Source organism: Neovison vison, chromosome 4 (assembly GCF_020171115.1).
Source record: "Neovison vison isolate M4711 chromosome 4, ASM_NN_V1, whole genome shotgun sequence".
NCBI lineage: Eukaryota > Metazoa > Chordata > Mammalia > Carnivora > Mustelidae > Neogale > Neogale vison.
Window position 1 is genome coordinate 218,727,011 of NC_058094.1, and position 19,491 is coordinate 218,746,501.

General features: G+C 40.1%; 1 protein-coding gene across 5 annotated transcripts in view; it reads left to right on the top strand.

Annotated features, from left to right (window-relative positions):
- The window catches only part of AGK (acylglycerol kinase), a 73,216-nt gene that overhangs the window by 34,020 nt on the left and 19,705 nt on the right, over positions 1 to 19,491 (top strand). For all 5 annotated transcript variants that reach the window (XM_044246733.1, XM_044246731.1, XM_044246732.1 and 2 more), the window contains exons 6-9: positions 2,622 to 2,714; positions 4,375 to 4,407; positions 5,713 to 5,807; positions 13,932 to 14,001. In XM_044246733.1, coding sequence (XP_044102668.1) covers positions 2,622 to 2,714; positions 4,375 to 4,407; positions 5,713 to 5,807; positions 13,932 to 14,001 — 291 coding nt within the window. The remainder of the gene's footprint in view (positions 1 to 2,621; positions 2,715 to 4,374; positions 4,408 to 5,712; positions 5,808 to 13,931; positions 14,002 to 19,491) is intronic.

Genomic DNA, 19,491 nt, shown 5'->3' on the forward strand with positions numbered 1-19,491 from the left:
AGGTGAGGACGGCTGGCCTGCCTCACACGTCTGTAGGTCGAGGCTGCTGGTGTCTGGCTCATGGGGGTCCCCCGCAGGCGTCGTCACTTGATGGCTGGGTTCTCCGAAGTAAGTTACAGACATCATGTCATTTTACCCCTCAATGCTTCAGTGCGCACTTTAAAAAAAAAAAAAAGGCTACTTTTCTATGTAACTTCAGTATCATTATCATATCCAGCAGAAGTAACAGTTTTATAATGTCATGTTATGCTACCTATTGTCTTCATTCACTTTTCTTTATTAAATATCATAAGGCTACTATTTTTTTAATCCTTCCTTTGTTGCTGCGTTTGGAATTTTCTTCTTTTTTTTTGATTTATTTATTTATTTATTTGACAGAGAGAGGGATCACAGGTAGGCAGAGAGGCAGGCAGAGAGAGAGAGGAGGAAGCAGACTCCCTGCCAAGCAGAGAGCCTGTTGCGGGACTTGATCCCAGGACCCCAAGATCATGACCTGAGCCGAAGGCAGAGGCTTAACCCACTGAGCACCCAGATGACCTGCAATTTTCTTCTTAACACCAGAGCCTCAAATAGGTTATCCCTATAATCTTTTAAATTATGGCCTATTAAATCTGTCAAAGTATTTTTGAATTTTGGCTCTTTCATTTGTGTACTTATATTTATTAATTTTTTTTTGCTAGTATTTATTGACTGCCTGCTGTGAGCTAAGTCCTGTTCTAGGTATTGGGAATATAGTCTGAAGAAAATAAACTTTTCATGTCTGTCCCCAAAGAGCTTCTCTTCAAAGTGGGAAAGGGAGAGATGCAGATAAAAGAAACAGATACCTAAACATGGTTTGTCAGATGGCAGTGAGGGCCGTGAAGAAAGGTCCAGCCAAGTAAGGGGACCAGGAGTAATGGGAGTTGCTTTAGTTCAGAAGGTCAGGAGAGACCGGTTTGAGGAGATGGCTGTTCAGCAGAGACCTGAGGCAAATGAGTAAGTCCTGCAGATGTGGGGGGAAAGGATCTGGGCTGAGGATGCTGCACATTTAGGACTCTGAAGCGGGAGTGAACTTGGCATGTTTGAGGAATAGTCAGGAGGCCAGTGTCCGTTTTTTAAAATAGTGTCATTTGCATATACACCTTTCACCCTGTTGTTGATATAGCCCTGTATAGAGAAAGGCTTGGGGCCCCTGGGAGGCTCAGTCCATTAAGCATCCGATGCTTGATTTCAGCTCGGCTCTTGCTCTCAGAGTTATGGGTTCAAGCCTGGAGTTGGGTTCCACTGTGGAATCTACCTGCAATTTGATGTCACCGCCCTGAGCTTCTTACTTGCAGCACAGACCTTCAGTTGGTAACTAAGTAATATACTTGTATTCTAGCACATTTTTTCCACGTTTCTCCATTTTGTCCCCATGAATGTCATCAAATAGTTTACCAGGTGCCTTGCTGAAGAGCAGATAGAATATCCATCTGGTTTCCTGTATCTCCTGATTTAGTAATGTCAAAGAAGTTGAGGGTAGTCTGAAGTGCCTCTTTCTTAGCAAACCCGTACCAAACCCATCGCTTATTTCGGGTACTCACAAACCATCCTTTAATCTGATTGACATATATTCTTATAAAAATTTACTATTTGAAAATGTGTAACTATAAAGCCAGCCTTTTCACTTTTAGAATAAAAGTGAGATAATTCCTTGTAAAATTCATGGGGTATGTTTAGGGACTTCCTTTTTACTCTGCGTTAACTGTGCTCAGGTGCTTTAGCCCATTTGTAATTCAGATTTTCATTTTGTCTATTAGTGTGTCTTGTACAGTGTCAGTAGGAGAGGATGTTTCCTATATTAGTGTTAGCTGCATTATGCGTTCTAGAATCTACTGTTTGGTTATAGGGGCAGCGGCTTAGAGTCACTGAAGGTTGTATATGTATCTGAGAGGAAATACTCTTACTAAAAATAGTGAGGTTTAGGTACTATTTTGTCACTACTCTGAGTCACACCTGTACTTTATTGTATAATCATAGCAAAACCCAACCTTTCATTGAAGTACGGTACCGGTCCTGAACGGTTTCCTTGCTAGTTGCTTCATACACTGCTTTACAACAGTACTATGGGGAAGCTGTTACTACCCCAACCCCAACACACATAATTTCACTGGTGAGGCAGTTAAGGTCCCGAGAGTTTAAGGCCACTCAGATGAAAAGTAGCAGAGTTGGGGTTTAGTTTGGGTCTCTTGGGCTCCCAAATCTGTGCTCTTTTCATTACATTTGTGTCTCTCTCTTTGCATATACACTTGACTTCCTGCTTTGAGATGAAAGGTGCTGGGTAAATGGTGTAATAGAATCTGCACTGGCCTGGAAATGAGTCCTTTGACTAGTTAGCTGTATAAGTGGACACAGATCACTAGGTTTGGGTTTTATTTTTAAAGAAAGGTTAAAGATGGTTTCTCAGGTAGCCTTCCAGTTCTAAACAGTACAGAACTGTGTACATGATTGCTTTGATAGCTACTGAGTTTTTGTGTCTATCAATTATGTAGAATTTGAGGAAATACTGTGTCAGACTCTAAAGAAAATGTCCCATATTTTTAAATCTTTGATTTCATGGCCCTAGGCTGGCAAGTTTACCAAAGACTTCTTTTGTATTTCAGACCGATTATGAGGGCCAAGCCAAGAAACTCCTGGAACTGATGGAAAACACAGATGTGATCATCGTTGCGGGAGGAGATGGGACATTGCAGGAGGTATGGCTGTTTTTCTATTCGAAATCATTTTGAAGGTGAGGAAATGGAAATTAGATCTTAGAGCACTGGCATAAAGTGGTTATAATTTAAGGAAATTCTTTGTAAATTATTTTTTTAGGATTCTTATTCTCTGAAACAGGTGTAGCGTTACATTTCTGTCATGCACTTTTATTCTCTTGTTTTGTATAAACCTTATACCCAACATATAGGAGGATTTTTGTTGTATCAAATTTAAGTTGGATAAAATTGAATAAATAAGGAAAAGAAATGGTGATGGGTATGATAAGCTTTTTATATTTTGGGGACTGATGGAGTAGCCCTGTATGTTAGGGAGTTAGGGAATCAGTTTTAATCATGAGGGATGGTTCTTATAAAATAAACTTAGATCCTTCTTTTGAAAAAATGCTTCTATTCTCACATCATTTCCATTGCGTGAAATGTTCTCATAATAGTATGGTTAGAGGCAGGGATCTACAAGTTCAGCTGTGTGTATCTGCCTTTGTTTTAAAATTTCACGTCCTTAGTTGTGCTCTTTTGGGGGCTGCTAATTGGAAACCCCTGGAAAGCCCTGTGCGGGTTCCCCTCCCACTGCTCCGTCCCCCCTCCTGTGGGCCGTCGTTCACAGCTGGGCCTCATTTCTGATGGCCTTCTGCCTCCATCTAATGGTTTCCTCCGTGTCGAGGGATCCGGAGCTAACAGCAGACAGAGCAGTGTCCTATGTTTGACTTAGTAATTATGTGAGCCTTAGTAAGCTGCTTTTAGAAAGGCTGTGCTAATGATCCTGTAATTGTTTATATGGCTTTTTAATGAAGTGTGAAGAATACTGATAGCATGCCAACACAGAACGAAGTAGGCCTCATGGCGGCCCCATTTGATGCAGAAATTCACGGAGGCAGGAGGTGAAGGGAGAGGATTGGCGTCCGTCCTTACTTCACAAAATGTTTTAAGAAATAGACCAAATTATATATTTGGTATAGTTGTGTATTTGTTATGATCTCAGTCATATACAAATACGTGCTGAATGAAAAAAGGATTGGAGGGAAATATGCCAAAACATAAGCAACTGATTCATGGTGGTTATCCGGCATGTGGGATGATGAGAAAGCATTTCCTTCTTCAGGTATTTTTTCACACTAATGCAAGGCATGGATATTATATTTTAAAAATAAAAAACCATCATGTACAAATTGAAATTAAAAATATCTTTTAAAAGAGGGCTGTTGTTCCCCTTGTCTTCATATTCCTGGATGAGAAATCTTCACAGAGCACAGACTTCTCTGTGTGTAGCAAAGTGTGACTTTTGTTCCTGTGTGTGTGTGTGTGTGTGTAGGGTGACCCAGGCCGCTCTGTCTGATCGCTGTGTACCTCACATTTGTATCCCGTGTAGAGAATGCAGAACAATCTTGCTAATATAATGTGGAGGTTTTGTAATTATTTCATCTTAGCCTTTATTGGGCTATTGATCTTAGGTCAAGAATCCAATCTAATTTTGCTCTGATCCCTCTGCAGAACACTGTATGTTTTAAGAGCCAGTACATCTTTTGACGCAGTTTCTAAGAAGAGAACAGACACAAGATTGTGATCCATGAAAATTGAATCCAATTCTTGTTTGATAAGGGAACTACACGTTGTTTATAATAATTTTTTTTAATGTTTGTAGGTTATTACTGGCATTCTTCGAAGAGCAGATGAGGTGAGCTTTCAAGAAAGAGTGACTGCATTTTAGCTTTTACATCTCCGTGCTTTTTATAGCCTTTTACCTTTTCTTGTCATTTCATATTTTAAGGTGGGCACAAATTGTGCTTCTTTGGGTTTTAGCAAATAAAGTACAGCTGCGTTTGTCCTAAAACACTTCGGTCAATCCGTAACGGACTCCTCTGTTTCAGTATTCCAGAGCACTCGAGAGCTTTTACCAGAAAAGCTGTTGTTTGAAATATAAATTTTTCCCATGGAACGTTCTCTTCACAGAATTCCTTCATAAATAAATGATGGTATATTCATGTACTGGAAGCCATGTAGCAGTAAGAATGAATGAATTAGACCTATAAATATCTATAAATATTTACAGATTTATAGACCTATATATATATATATATATATATATATATATAAATATCTATAAAATGATTAAGTCTAAAAAATACTGAATACAAAAGGCAGGTTGCCAAAGTACGGTGCCGCATTTCTATAGAGTCTTGCAGTTCAGAAAGCAGCACTGCATACTACTAATGGATGTGTAAATATGTCGTCAAAGAATCATAACGGGGCCGGACAGGCATCACAGCGTTGGCAGGATAGTGGTTTCTGCTGAGGAGGGGAGAAGGGGAGGGAGGAAGGACTGTTACTTGAACTTGCTTGTTCTCTTTGCCTTCTTTACACTTCAGATAGTTTATAAAGCACTGTCATTAGTTACTGTACAAATGTTAGGTATTTCTAGTTGAATTTTATCTTCAACTTTTTTGAATAGTGTGACAACATAATATGTCTCTGTCACAATAGCACGTTTATCTAAATCCTTTTTAAAAAAATTTTTTTTAAGATTTTATTTATTTGTTTGACAGAGAGAGACAGCGAGAGAGGGAACACAAGCAGGGGGAGAGGAAGAAGGAGAATCCATCTTCCCACGGAGCAGGGAGCCGAATACAGGGCTTGATCCCAGAACCCTTGGGACCATGACCTGAGCGGAAGGCAGACGCTTAACGACTGAGCCACCCAGGGGCCCCTATCTAAAAGCTTTAAGACCCTCCTTTTTGTAATCAACCAGTTGCTGTTAATGAGTACCCAAATACTTCTTCCAAATTCAGGGAGTCCTATTGTTTTTCAAGCCTGCCTCATTCTGGCCTTAGTATTATCTGATTGCTGGGGTCTAGGGACCGGAGAGCCCAGGTGGTACACTGAGGGTCAGTTACTTTGTCATAATGGACACATCTGTGTCTCTCTGTTCAGTCTGATTCTCTGACCATAACCATAAAAACTTTCCTCTTCTTTTTTCCCTTAGGCTTCCTTCAGTAAAATTCCCATTGGATTTATCCCATTGGGACAGACCAGTAGTTTGAGTCCTACCCTCTTTGCTGAAAGCGGAAACAGAGTCCAGTAGGTTGTCAATGTGGGGTAGTAGCGTTTGTGAGTGAGTGAGCCTGGGAACGGACAGCTCATGTGTGGATGATATGAACTTTGTTTATTTTTAGTTTGGATAGCATGGAACCACAGATCATTAAGAGAAGGATCAAGATCAAAGTACAACCTTTCAGTTCATTGGGAGTTTCCTTATAGGGTTCTGGGACCTGGGTGTTCTGATATCAAGTGCCCAGATCAGGTGTAGAGATGAATACTGATGTTGTTCTGTCAGTTCTGAAGATAGCATCCCCAATCCAAACTGTCTTTGTGCCTTTATTTTGGAAGATTCTCTGGTGAAGTAAGATTTCCATTGATTATTTGTTTTCTTTAAAAATATATGATGACAAATAGCAAGTCCCTTGTGAGAACTGAACGGGTAGCCTTGGCTTCATTATCTTGATAACATAAGTAGCTAGAACAGTGAAATAATAGTTAATAGTCCCATCCTTCAGGGAATGCCTAAAGTGGAAGGAGGTATGGATAAAGCAGCCGGGAAAGCACTGTAGCCATGGCATCTAGATTAAATTGCTGACTCTGACTGTCTTCAGGAGTCACGCAGATTGTTGTTATCGTTCTTTTCTCGTGAAAGTGTTATGTAAACAAAGCTGTAGTCTTTTAAGAAGATAGGAATCTTGAGCTTGAGTCCTGGCTTTGACAGCGGTAAGTAAGTAGTATAGTCGTTCTAGTAGAATCGTTCTTCGCAGGCTCTCATTGTCAGTTGTCTCCTCGTTCATGCAAGCTTTGTGATGCAGTTGGGGGAGGCCAACAAAGAAATACTTGTTGAAGGTATTAATTAAAATCTTCGTACAACATTTTCGGTTATATAACCTTCTAAAATCATGACAATGGTAATAGGTGATTTTCTGTTGGACTTTTTTTTTTTTTCCTGCTTTGGAATATTGATTAGGTTGGTTTTTATGGATTTACTTTTGCTGTTAGAATTTTAGGAGTCATTTTATATCTTTTAACAATTCTCTCTCTATGTATCATAAAAGTCTTGGTCCATATGTCAGACACAAGGCCTAACCATAGACCTAACCATATCAGTCTTTGTCAAAACGGCTCCTGCTTCAAGCCTTCATCTACTGGGGCTGTCCGCTCTGCACCAGGCATCCTGAAGCCTCATGTGGCATTTCGGTTTGCCAGGCTTTTTATTCTTAGTTTAGAATTTCTGAGGGGCAATGGGTATAACAAATAATGAATTATTCAAACATTTTTGCTTTTGTGAGATAAATTCTATCTGGTTTGGGTCTTGGTTACCTTAGAGAGTTTGTCTTTGGCTTTATGTCAGTGCAGATGATTTAAACTGCTTCCCCAGTGTTCCCAATATGTCAGTGATCCAGAGGGAGACCATGTTCCTTGGAGAATGCCTTGCCTATCCCAAAGCCAGGCAGGCGCAGCGTGGCTGCCCTCAAGGTCTTAATTTCTGGAAGGTCTTTTGTTTTTTGGGGAGCTGATTTTCCCTGGGTTAAGCTAATGTTGTTGCTGCCTCTATTTAAAATTTAAAGATTTATAAAACTTAATTTATAAGCATGCCCCGGGGCTCTGAGGTAATTAAGTAAATCTGCCCCGGGTTCAGAATTTTGTAGACCTCTCAACATGTCAGATGCCTAAGGCCATTTCAAAGTACAAGGCTTTGCTTTTTGCACTGCTGTCAAGATTTGTTGTACCGTAATTACTACAGGAGAAAAAGGAATCTTGCATTTGGAATGTTGTGGGTAAATAATTCTAAAAAATAGCTGGTTGGCGCTACAGTGCTGCTTTAGCTAGAACTTCCAATTACTGCTGGGGCATGATAAATTTGTGGTTGTATTGTAGCTGTGTGCTGCTATATAATTTTGGGAAAAAAATGAGTATTAAAAGGCTTTTTCCGTTGCAGCGGTTTTTTGTTGTTGTTGTTGTTGTTGTTGTTTTTAAGGTCAGTCTCTCAAAAGTGCTTCCTAAGCCCTCACGGTGCTCAGTACCACTCAGAGTCAGTGAGGAGCTCTTGGATCCTTCCTAATAGTTTCCTTCAGAATTAATGTATTCCTATCAGATTAATCTCAACTTGGGATCATGCCTCTTGCTTTCTCCTAGATTGAATCTCATTTTCTAAACTGCTGCTTACTTCCCAGATAGCATCTGTATTGGATGGAAAAAATGGGGTAAGGGTGTGTTGATAGAGAAATATGGGAAAGTAAAATAGGCTGTTTCTTAACCTGGGTTTTGCTTACTATGGAGCCTGGAATGTAATCTAAGTGTTTGAGTTGACGTGTATATTTGTCTTAAATTGTCTTAAATTGTATCCAACGTTGTCAGAAGTGCTGATTCCAGTGGTTGCAATTCGTGACTTAGATGTTTTCATGTTAATCCTGGTCACGCCCGAGGGGGAGGCCTGTTTGCTGTGGGGTTGCCCTTTGGTACAGCCACAACTGCCTTGCCAGGTGAGAGAGCACACCCTTGGAGCGAGACCTGCAGCTGAATTTCGTTTTGCCACAGGCTTTCTCTGTCGTCTTGAGAATTTTACTGAATCTCTCCGAGCCCCGGTTTCTTTCCCTGCCTTTATCAAATGCCCAAGAACAGTACTTACTTCAGAAGATTGTTAAGTTAAAATAAGGACTTGTTAGGTAAACAGGTAATTATGCTTGGTAACTTACAGGATACGTTGAAGACCTTATGCCTATTTATTGATAATTTAGTATGGAAAACAGTAAATAACAAATAGGGTGGCTGTACAGTTACTGAGACCAATTCTATAATTAAAACGGTATAAGCCAATCGAAGAGAACACTTTATTCTCTTGCTGTTTCACCTAAGGCAAAACACTTTTAAAGGAAAAGACATTTTATAGATATTCCAGTTAGTTACTATGGAAAGGTGACTTTTTCTACCAAATTGACATTATTAACCAGAACTGTACAGAGCAGAATAGATTAGGAGAAGCCATATTAAATGAGAAACTATACTTTTTTGAATGGAGAATACAGTAATTTCTAAGTGACTCCTTTTGTTTTTTTTATTTTCTTTTTTAAAGATTTTATCCAATTATTTGACAGAACACAAGCAGGGGGAGCAGTAGGCAGAGGGAGAGGGAAAAGTAGGCTCCCTGGCAAAGTAGGGAGCCTGATGCGGGGCTCTATCCTAGGACCTGGGGCCATGACCTGTGCCGAAGGCCGATGCTTAACCGACTCAGCCACCCAGCCTTTCCTAAGTGACTCCTTTCTTATAGTTGTACTTAAATGCTAGACACAATAAATATTTTACTTTCTTAGTAATTACCATATTTTCTAAAATACAACAATAAAGACACTATAGTACAAACAGTGCTTTACAAAAACATGAAATACTTAGGGATAAATCTAACAAAATATGTGTACGATTTATATGCTGAAACTATAGAATTTTGAAGAGAGAAATCTAGAGAACAGTGAAATGGAGAGATATTTGTGTTCATGGGTTTTAAGACTCAATATTTAGATGTCTGTTATCTCCAAATTGATTTCTAAATTCAACACAATCTCAATAAGAATTTCAGAAGACTTTTTATAGATACTGACATGTAGATTCTAAAATTTATATGGAAAAATTAAGGAACTAGACTACCCAGAATAACTTCGAAAAAGAATAACAAAGTTTGAGGGCTTACCCTGATTCCAAGACTCATTTTCTAAAGCTACAGTAATCAAGACAGTGTGGTGTTAACAAAAGAAGAAATGAATAGATCAATAGAAGAACATGTCCAGAATTAAGCTCACACATATCTGGACACTTGATTTTTTTTTTTTTTGGACATAGGTACCAGGGCAATTCAGTGGAGAAAGGGCAGTTTTTTCAACAATTGGTGCTGCAGTAGTTAGCTAAGCACATGCAAGGAAATGAACCATATGTGTAAAAATTAACATGAAATCGGTCATAGACTTAGATGTAAAATCTGAAACTTTAGAGGAAAATCTTTGTGACTTTGAGTTAGGTGAATTTTTGTCATTTTTTTGTTTTTGTTTTTGTTTTTTTTACGATTTTATTCATTTTCTTGACAGAGTGAGAGAGCAAACACAGCAAGCAGAGCATCAGAGTGGGAGGGAGAAGCAGGCTTCCCACTGAGCAGGGAGCCTAATGCAGGGCTCCATTCCAGGACTTTGGGATCATGACCTAAGCTGAAGGCAGATACTTAACTGACTGAGCCACCCAGATGCCCCAAGGCAATGATTTCTTAGGATACAAAAAGCAGAAACCATAAAAACAACAAAGAATAATTTTGGCTTTAGCAAAATTTAAAATGTTTGTTCTTTGGAAAAAGTGCAAGAGTGTGTGTGTGTGTGTGTGTGTTTTAAGATTTAAATTTGAGAGAACATGTGCATGAGAGACAACACAAGCAGAGTGGAGGGGGAGAGGGAGAGGAGAAGCAGGCTCCCTGCTGAGCAGAGATTCCCAGTGACAGGGGGCTCAATCCCAGGACCTTGGGATCATGACCTGAGCCGAAGGCAGACACTTAACCAACTGACCCACCGAGGCTCCCCTGAAAACCATTGTTAAGGGAATGAAAAGACAAGCTGCAGACTGGGAAAAAAATATTTGCAAGGCACATATCTGGTAAAGGACCAGTATCCAGAGTATACAAATAACTCCCTCAACTCAATAATAAGAAAATAAACAGCCAATAAAAGGGCAAAATATTTCAATGACCCTTCACCAAAGGCATAGATGGCATATAAGCCTATGAAAAAAGGTTTATCATTATTCATTGGGGAAGTGCAAATCAAATCCACTATTAGCTGTGTATGTTAGAATGGCTTAAACAAACCAGATGGAAACTTAGGTCAAGTGCTGACAAATACACAAAGCGATTGAATCTCTCATATTCCTGGTGGAAATGCAAAATGGTACAGCCACTATGGAAAGGAGTTTGGCAGTTTCTTTTAAAATTAAACATTTGAAGGGCGCCTGGATGGCTCAGTGGGTTAAAGCTTCTGCCTTCAGCTCAGGTCATGGTCTCAGCATCCTGGGATCAAGCCCCACATCGGGCTCTCTGCTCAGCAGGGAGCCGGCTTCCTCCTCTCTCTCTCTGCCTGTCTCTCTGCCTACTTGTGATTACTTGTCTGTCAAATAAATAAAATCTTTTAAAAAATAAATAAAATTAAACATATGAGCAGCAATCACACTGCTAGGTATTTACCCAAAAGAAATGAAGTCCTATGTCCATGCGAAAACCTATACATGAATGTTTATAGTCACTTCCTTTGTAACTGCCAGAAACTGGGAATGGTGCCAGCATCCATCAACTGGTGAGTGGATAAGCTGTGGTAAGTCCATACAATGGAATACAACTATGTAATAAAAAGAAACAGTCTTTAAATCCATTCGGCAGCATGAATGAATCTCATACTCATGCTAGCAGTTCTGAAAAGCTAAACTGCAAAGGTTTCATATGTTTGGTTTCAATTTATGTGACACTCTGGAAATCAGGAAACAGTAGTTGGCCAGGAGCTGGTGGTGGGGCACGTGGGTTGGCTACAAGGGGCCTTGAAGGGACTTTCCGAGATGTCATAAATGTTCTATGTCTTGGTGGTGTGATGGTTACAGGAGTGAAAGCATTTGTCCAAAACTGTAGAACAGTATGCCTAAAAGGATGGAATTTGCTATGCATAAATTGTATTTATATTAAACTTATTCTTTCAAACATAGATAATTCTACTTATGTGAATAAGGGCTAGGGAGGAACTGTTAGTTGTTCCTCAGTGTGGTTGACATTGATAGGGACCTTCCTTGGCCGCTCTTTCTCACTGTTCCTTCTGATTATCTACTGACCCTCATACTCCACCCTTGAAACTCATTCATTTGGGACAAATTGAGTATCAGTAAGGCTAATAACTATAATGCACTGAAACATATCAAACATATTTAAAAATACTTATGAATACATAGTGATACTTCGGAATAAAGGTGAAAAACTCATTGGTCCTGTTTAGAGGCTCCTGGGATATCAGCTTATTATTTTGAAAATTGGTGAAATTAAGAAATCCAACATTTACCTGATTTTCTCATATGACCTCTATTTTATGGTACCTAAATCATTGATGAGGGAAAGTTTCTCTTTATGGACCAGATGATAAGTTAGAAGGAATGATAGGATTGAAAGATCACTATTTTGCAACTCTGTTAACTAATATAGCTATTGATTATCAGTGGTTGCTACTGTCACACACACAAAAAAGCGAAGAGATGCATCTACTTACTGGTAGAAGTACACACCTCTGATGGAAGTACACACTGCTACCTTTGGAGTATTTTTGCCAAACACACCAAGCTGAATCAGGTAGAGATTTTTAGGAAATGCAGGGAATAGGGACACATGTTAATACCATGGGAATGCAACAACAACATAGTAAGACAGCCCATTTCTTTTTTTAAACTTAATTTTATTTTTTCAGTTTCCAAGCTTCATTGTTTATGCACCACACTCAGTGCTCCGTGCAATATGTGCCCTCCATGATACCCACCAGCAGGTTTACCCAACCCCGCACCCTCATCCCCTCCAAACCCTCAGTTTGTTTGATCTCAGACTCCATATAGTGCTAGAGAATTATACAGAAGGGCCTATAGGCTCGTTAGGGTAAACAGTGACGTTTCAGCGAAGATCTGAAGGATGAGACTAGCCAGCCAAACAAAGAGACAGTGCGTAAGTGACTGTAAGGGGTGGACAGGCTGGGCAGGGAAAGTGTTTGATGTGGGTTGACTTGTTCTTTCTGCTGCAAGAGCAAATATTGTCTGGCCACTTGTTGATTTAATATTTCTTTGGCTGACTGTTGTAGCTTAATGTGTGTCTAACCTGGGATCTAATTAGAGTATGAACCCTAGAACTGCTTTAAAGCTTAGCATAGTTTTTTCACATGCCCAGTATGATTATCAATAGTACCAGGTTTTCTTACCTATAGACTTTTTTTTTTTTGAAAGTTTGTATTGTTGTTTTTTTTTTCCAATTTATTTATTTTCAGAAAAACAGTATTCATTATTTTTTCACCACACCCAGTGCTCCATGCAAGCTGTGCCCTCTATAATACCCACCACCTGGTACCCCAACCTCCCACCCCCCCACCACTTCAAACCCCTCAGATTGTTTTTCAGAGTCCATAGTCTCTCATGGTTCACCTCCCCTTCCAATTTACCCAAAAGCACATACCCTCCCCAATGTCCATAACCCTACCCCCCTTCCCCCACCCCCTCCCCCCAGCAACCCACAGTTTGTTTCGTGAGATTAAGAGTCACTTATGGTTTGTCTCCCTCCCTATCCCATCTTGTTTCATGGATTCTTCTCCTACCCACTTAAGCCCCCATGTTGCATCACCACTCCCTCATATTAGGGAGATCATATGATAGTTGTCTTTCTCCGCTTGACTTATTTCGCTAAGCATGATACGCTCTAGTTCCATCCATGTTGTCGCAAATGGCAAGATTTCGTTTCTTTTGATGGCTGCATAGTATTCCATTGTGTATATATACCACATCTTCTTGATCCATTCATCTGTTGATGGACATCTAGGTTCTTTCCATAGTTTGGCTATTGTGGACATTGCTGCTACTGACGATCAGAATGTAGGTAGGAATAGTTTTGTGTCTATGAATGAAAGTACAGCCATTAAAATTATATCCTTGTAATCCTGGGAAGTCAGAGGAATAGATCTTGGGTTCCCAGATTATATTTTGCTGAGATAGCTCAAATCCTATCCCTTCGTTATCTTTTAGGTTATTAGAGTCAAATAATATTTTTTCAAGTGCTTAAATTTCTTGGAATGAATGAAAGATGCTCTAAATATTAAGTATCATATTTTCTAGTGATAAGAGTCAGACACAGAGTAGAGATTCAATAAGTTGTGAAGTAAACAGATGATTGGTGCCTTGTATAAACTTCTCTTTGCCAACGCCTTCCCTTATGTTTGTATCAGGGATTTTTTTATATTCATTTGTTGTGCTGTCTGGGAGTATTTTGAAGGAATAGGTCTTTTGTCCGACCTATTAGTTCTCTGGGCAGGAGTGTGTGTGTGTGTGTGTGTCTGTTTGTGTGTGTGGTGGGGCAAGGGTTGCTTGTTTTCCACACATGATCATCTCCTGCCTTTGTCTTTTTAGACATATTACAGATGCCACCCTTGCCATTGTGAAAGGAGAGACTGTTCCACTTGATGTCTTGCAGATCAAGGTAGAGTCTTTTTTTCAGAGTTTGATAAAATTACCAAAATAATGCACACATACATGTTAAAGAAAATATGATGTAGCAGTTCAAATGGGGTTACAGTGAAAATAATATCCTTTCGTATCCCAAGCATTACTCTCAGAGAAGAAGAATTTACCTGTTTATTCTAGTTGTTATCACTAGAGAATATGCTTATGATGCTACTTTTTAAAATTTTGTTGAACATCCCCCCCCACCAAACCTAAAGGTTACCATCATAACCACGTTCAGGTGTATAGTTGATTATTAGTGTTTAGTCTGTGATATTGCTTTTTGATTTATCAGTTGTAGATTCTAACTCTTGACCTCTTTGTTATAATTAAGAATTCCTATAGATCTCCTCTCAGTATAGTGTCACTATTTTTAGTTACTCCAATGATTACCTTTGGACTGCATAATTTCACTGTCTTCTGTGGTGGTTTGGAATGGTAGAAGAGCCAGCAATACGAAGCAATGACTGGGACAGTGATGGTTTCGCCGTAACCTGTTGGCATGGCGGCCACCTCTTGCTCTCGTGTCCCATCCATCCTTTGGAGGGGTTTGTCTTTGGAATTCAGGTTACTTGGCTGTCCTGCAGTCTCCGCTCCCTCTCTGGTGGGGTCAAGAAAAATGATGATTTTGTAGGTTATCTGGCTTTTTCTCATTTTTGGGTGGGGATAATTTTCTTTGGAGCGTCCTACATCCTGGATGGGAGCAGAACTTCCCATATTTCTATTGGGTTGTCTAACATTTTATTGATTTGTAGATGAACTCATGAATTGTTTTAAAAAAATATTTGCTGGCTATGCCCACTGAAAGGGCTTAAAAGCAATGAGACCCCACAGTAATGGACACACCTGGCACTTAGATTTTGGTCTTGAAATACTGTTCCCTAGTAAAAGAAACCAGGACTCTGTGAAGAGATGGCTTTCAGAGACAAGGTGAGAACAGAGCCAAGAGCTACTCAAAAACTAATGGAAATAACCTGAAAATACATAGGAGCTCGCCGGATGGTATCCACCTGGCCAACTGTGGGACAGTTTGAACATCCAAAAGAGTAATAATGCTAATGGCTTATAATGCAGTAAATAAAAATGAAGAATCTGCGGGCCTGCAGTTTAATATTAGAGAATTTTCAGCTTGTAAATGCAGAAGAAATGCAGAAGAAATGTAAGTGCAATCACTAATGAAATGATTCAGATAGAGATCATCAGTGGATGCTAAAACCATTGGTTAGAAGGTTATCCGGGAACATATATCGACATAGTCTTAAAGCATCACAGGTTACTAAATGATTACTTAGGGGAAGACGTACGGTAGAGAGACCCAGGATACAGCATGTAACCAAGTGATCAAACCTAGCATCACCAGTAATGGGACAGAAGGACAGTATCTGCCTCCTCATGTGATCTGTTGAGAAGGATACAACATCACCTATGGAGTTTCTTGCCTAAAATGTCCACTTCTCTGAATCTAACTGAATCAATGATGAGAAGAAGAGTCTATCAAATCCAAATTATAGGACATTATAAAAACAACTGTTGGTCTGGCCTCTTCAAAAATGTCAATGTCCTGAAATCCAAGAGAGAATAGAGTCTTTCAAGATTAGGGAAACTAAAGCAATATAGTTAAATCCAGTACAAAATCCTAGATTAGAAAAATGTAAAGACCACAAAAGATACTATTGGAACAATCAGATATTTAGTTCAGAATGTATATTAGATATATGTCAATGCTAGATTTCTTGAGAATGGCAATAGCATTATACATATGTCTTTCCTTGTTCTTGGGAGATGCATGCTCAGATATTTAGGGGTGAGGGCCATGAAGTCTTCCATTTATTTGCAAATGATTTAACAATACTACAAAAAATGTACACACCCAGATAAAGCCAATAGGGGAAAATGTTGGTGGCTGGTGAACATAGTTGAGAGAGATAAACAGTGTTCATTATATGTTAAACAATTTCTTGGTTTGACATTTTTCTAAAAGAAAAATTTTGGAAGGAAGAAGACCCAGTAGCCATTCCGGATTCCTGATTGGAATCCTCCCTTTTTTTTTTTTTTTTTCCAATTTATTTATTTTCAGAAAAACATTATTCATTATTTTTTCACCACACCCAGTGCTCCATGCAAGCCGTGCCCTCTATAATACCCACCACCTGGTACCCCAACCTCCCACCCCCCCGCCAAAAAGAATTTAATTCCTAGAAACAAAGATACCCTCACTATGCAGTAGTTAAGTAGCTATTCCTCCTTCATCAACCACCCCCGCATCGCTCCCTACCCCGCCCACCACAAAAGGGCAGATGCCTGAGAAGGCTGAGCCAAACAAATTTACGCCCAACAAATTTATGAACAGTGAGCCCTGTCATTTACTCAGAGTCGGTCCTAAAATATACCAGCTACGCTCAGGTTGCCCTTCAGAGGCTCCGAACATTTTATATTCACTCAAGTTTCCCTGCTATCTCTGAAAGAAGGTTCCACACTGTGTCACGATTCCGAACTTCAGTCCTGAAATACTGCTGTTAGTTATACAGCATTGGCCAGACGCATGTTTGCAGTTGGTGAACCTATGCGCTTACAGCCTGTTTTCCTTTTGTTTTCTTTTGTTCTTCATGTAGTGATGTCTGGACTCCCCACCCTGATGTCACTGGTGATGATAAAAGTGATTTAAATTGCATTGGGTTCTTTAGCGTATAGTAAATCTAAGTCATTCTCACAAAATGGAAGGGCTGTGTGAAAGAAATTCTAGTCTAGGAAGGCAGCACAGATTGGCATCTATGAAGATATTAAAATGTTATTTACCAGAGGAGGTGAGTCAGACTGTATCTCCTAATAACTAGGTGACTGACGGCTGCATATAAGTGTGTGAGAAGTAATACACTCCAGGGTAGTTGGGATTTAATTGAAAATTGTGGCTTGTGCTTATATTTAAAAGTCTTATCTCTTCTTTTTCTTTTCTTCCAAATGTGCTGATTTTGTGAATTAATGAAACCAGTATCAAATTGGCCACAGGCTCTGTATGTTGATGACACAGCCCAGGAAGCAGAAAACTTCACAAGTAGTTCCTCGGAAGCATAGCACAGCAGCCTCCACTGTGGCTTCTGAGGCACCACGACACTGACTTTGTCTTCTTGGTCTTCCTTCTTCCTGGAAATTGTTTTCAGAATATTATAGTTAAGGCCTGATATCAGATTCTTCTTTTAAAAAACAAACTCAGGGGGCGCCTGGGTGGCTCAGCGGGTTAAAGCCTTTGCCTTCGGCCCAGGTCATGATCCCAGGACCCTGGGATCGAGCCCCACATCGGGCTCTCTGCTCAGTGCAGAGCCTGCTTCCCTTCCTCTCTCTGCCTGCCTCTCTGCTACTTGTGTTCTCTGTCAAATAAATAAAATCTTAAAAAAAAAAAAAAACAACAAACTCAGGGGCGCCTGGGTGGCTCAGTGGTTTAAGCCGCTGCCTTCGGCTCAGGTCATGATCCCAGGGTCCTGGGATTGAGCCCCGCTTCGGGCTCTCTGCTCAGCGGGGAGCCTGCTTCCTCCCCTCTCTCTGCCTGCCTCTCTGCCTGCTTGTGATCTCTGTCTGTCAAATAAATAAATAAAATCTTTAAAAAAAAATAAAAAATAAAAAAAATAAATAAAAAACAAACTCAGAGCCAGTTAAACATAAATAACTGGAACGTCTCCGAAGATCCAGTCCTTGGACGTTACCGTGATGCTCTGTGTTTAGCTTTTTGCAGTGTTCACTGTGCTCTTGTGTCTCGCTTGGACCTCCGGCTTAAGAAGACAAGATGTCTGTTAGTATCTTCATTTGACAGAGTGAAAAAAATGACAAGTCGTGTTAGACAGAAGTAGAATCTAGATTTTTCTGTCTTACAGTCCATTGCTTTTTGACGTGACTGTTTTGCCCAGGTGGTATCACTTGGGCACCTGGTCCTGTGATTTCGGAAGGCATTTTCCCATGTAGACATCTACAAAGCCTAGTATTTGACTTGAAAGTAATTACTGGAAAGACTTATGGAAGTCTTTCTAGTTCTTTCTTTTTGTTCCGTCAGTTGAATTCTTAGAACCTGTCAACCCAGAACCCAAAGAGGAGGATAGGGTTGCTGGTCAAAGTTAGAATTTCTCTCTTTCTTCTGTCATTCCTGGCGTTCTTCTGTTAAAACCCTGACTGAGCAAAATCTCAGGACTTCTGAATTTTTTCTATTTGTTTCTATCTCTTTATTTAGAATTCCTAAAATTCCTGGATCAGGAATTAAGAATTACCTACCTAGTTGACCAAAATGGCTTTCTTTTCACTGTCCCTTAAGCTTTTATTCCAACCAGAATTCCGAGTTAGTTTTTTGTTCTGTTTTGTGTTGTTTTGTTTTGTTTTAGCAAACCATTGGGCCATTTTCTCTTTCCAGGAGGTCAGTGACTTGGGACAACATATCTTCTTTGCCGTTAAAATATGGCTGTGTGCCTGTCTTCTGTGTCTGCTTTTGTTTACTGCCCTGTCCATCTGATACTCTTGTCACCCGGGCCTTCGTCGGGTTAACATCCGGTGGTATTTTGTCTGTTGGCTTCTGCTCTGTCTCCCTGCCCTTGTTCATCTTTCTTGTGCACCCCAACAGGGGCCAGTCTCTCCATTACTGACCCCCAGGCCTCTCCTGAACCCTGGGGCTCTGTGCCCATCTGGCTGATAGCTGGGCTTCTCTAGATCTTTCTACACTCATTTCCTATTGTCCAGAGTCCCACCTCTAGCTAGGAGTACACCTCAAATCAATGACACCTTGAGCTTACAAGGCTCTGCAGCTAATCTTAACAGAATATTCCTACCCCCCGCCCCACCGAAGGAAGAGAAAATATTCTTAGTGCAGCAGTTGGGAAGGCTTGAGTACTAAACCAGGACATGGTGTGATAGTGCATGCTTTAGCTCAGCCTTTCCCGAGGAATATTAGTTATGCAGAATGCCTCCCAGAGAAGGGGTGTAGTTGACAATTCAGGGAAACTGTGTATTTCTCCTTTTGGAAGTTTATAATGTACATTAACATATTAAAGATCCTAAGAAGAACTGCAGTAAACATGTTTCAAACCAAGGAGTTCTGGTCTTTCTCAACTCCTTTCATCACGGAATCCTCTACGTCATTACTGTCATTACTAGCTGTGACACTTACTAGTCCCTCTGGAACACTTGGGGGAAATAGTCCCGTATTTCCTGTAGATACTGCAAACTCCCACAGTGCTGCTTCTCTCCCTGACGCTGGGCCACCCTTTCTTCTCTCTTTTCTGTCTCTCCATGCTTCTCAACCTCCCTCAATCTAGGCACTTTATTCTTTAAAATTTAATGTAGTTTTAAATTTTTTTAATAAAAAAAATTTTTTTAAAGATTTTTATTTATTTATTTGACAGACAGAGATCACAAGTAGGCAGAGAGGCAGGCAGAGAGAGGAGGAAGCAGGCTCCCTGCAGAGCAGAGAGCCCGATGAGGGCCTCGATCC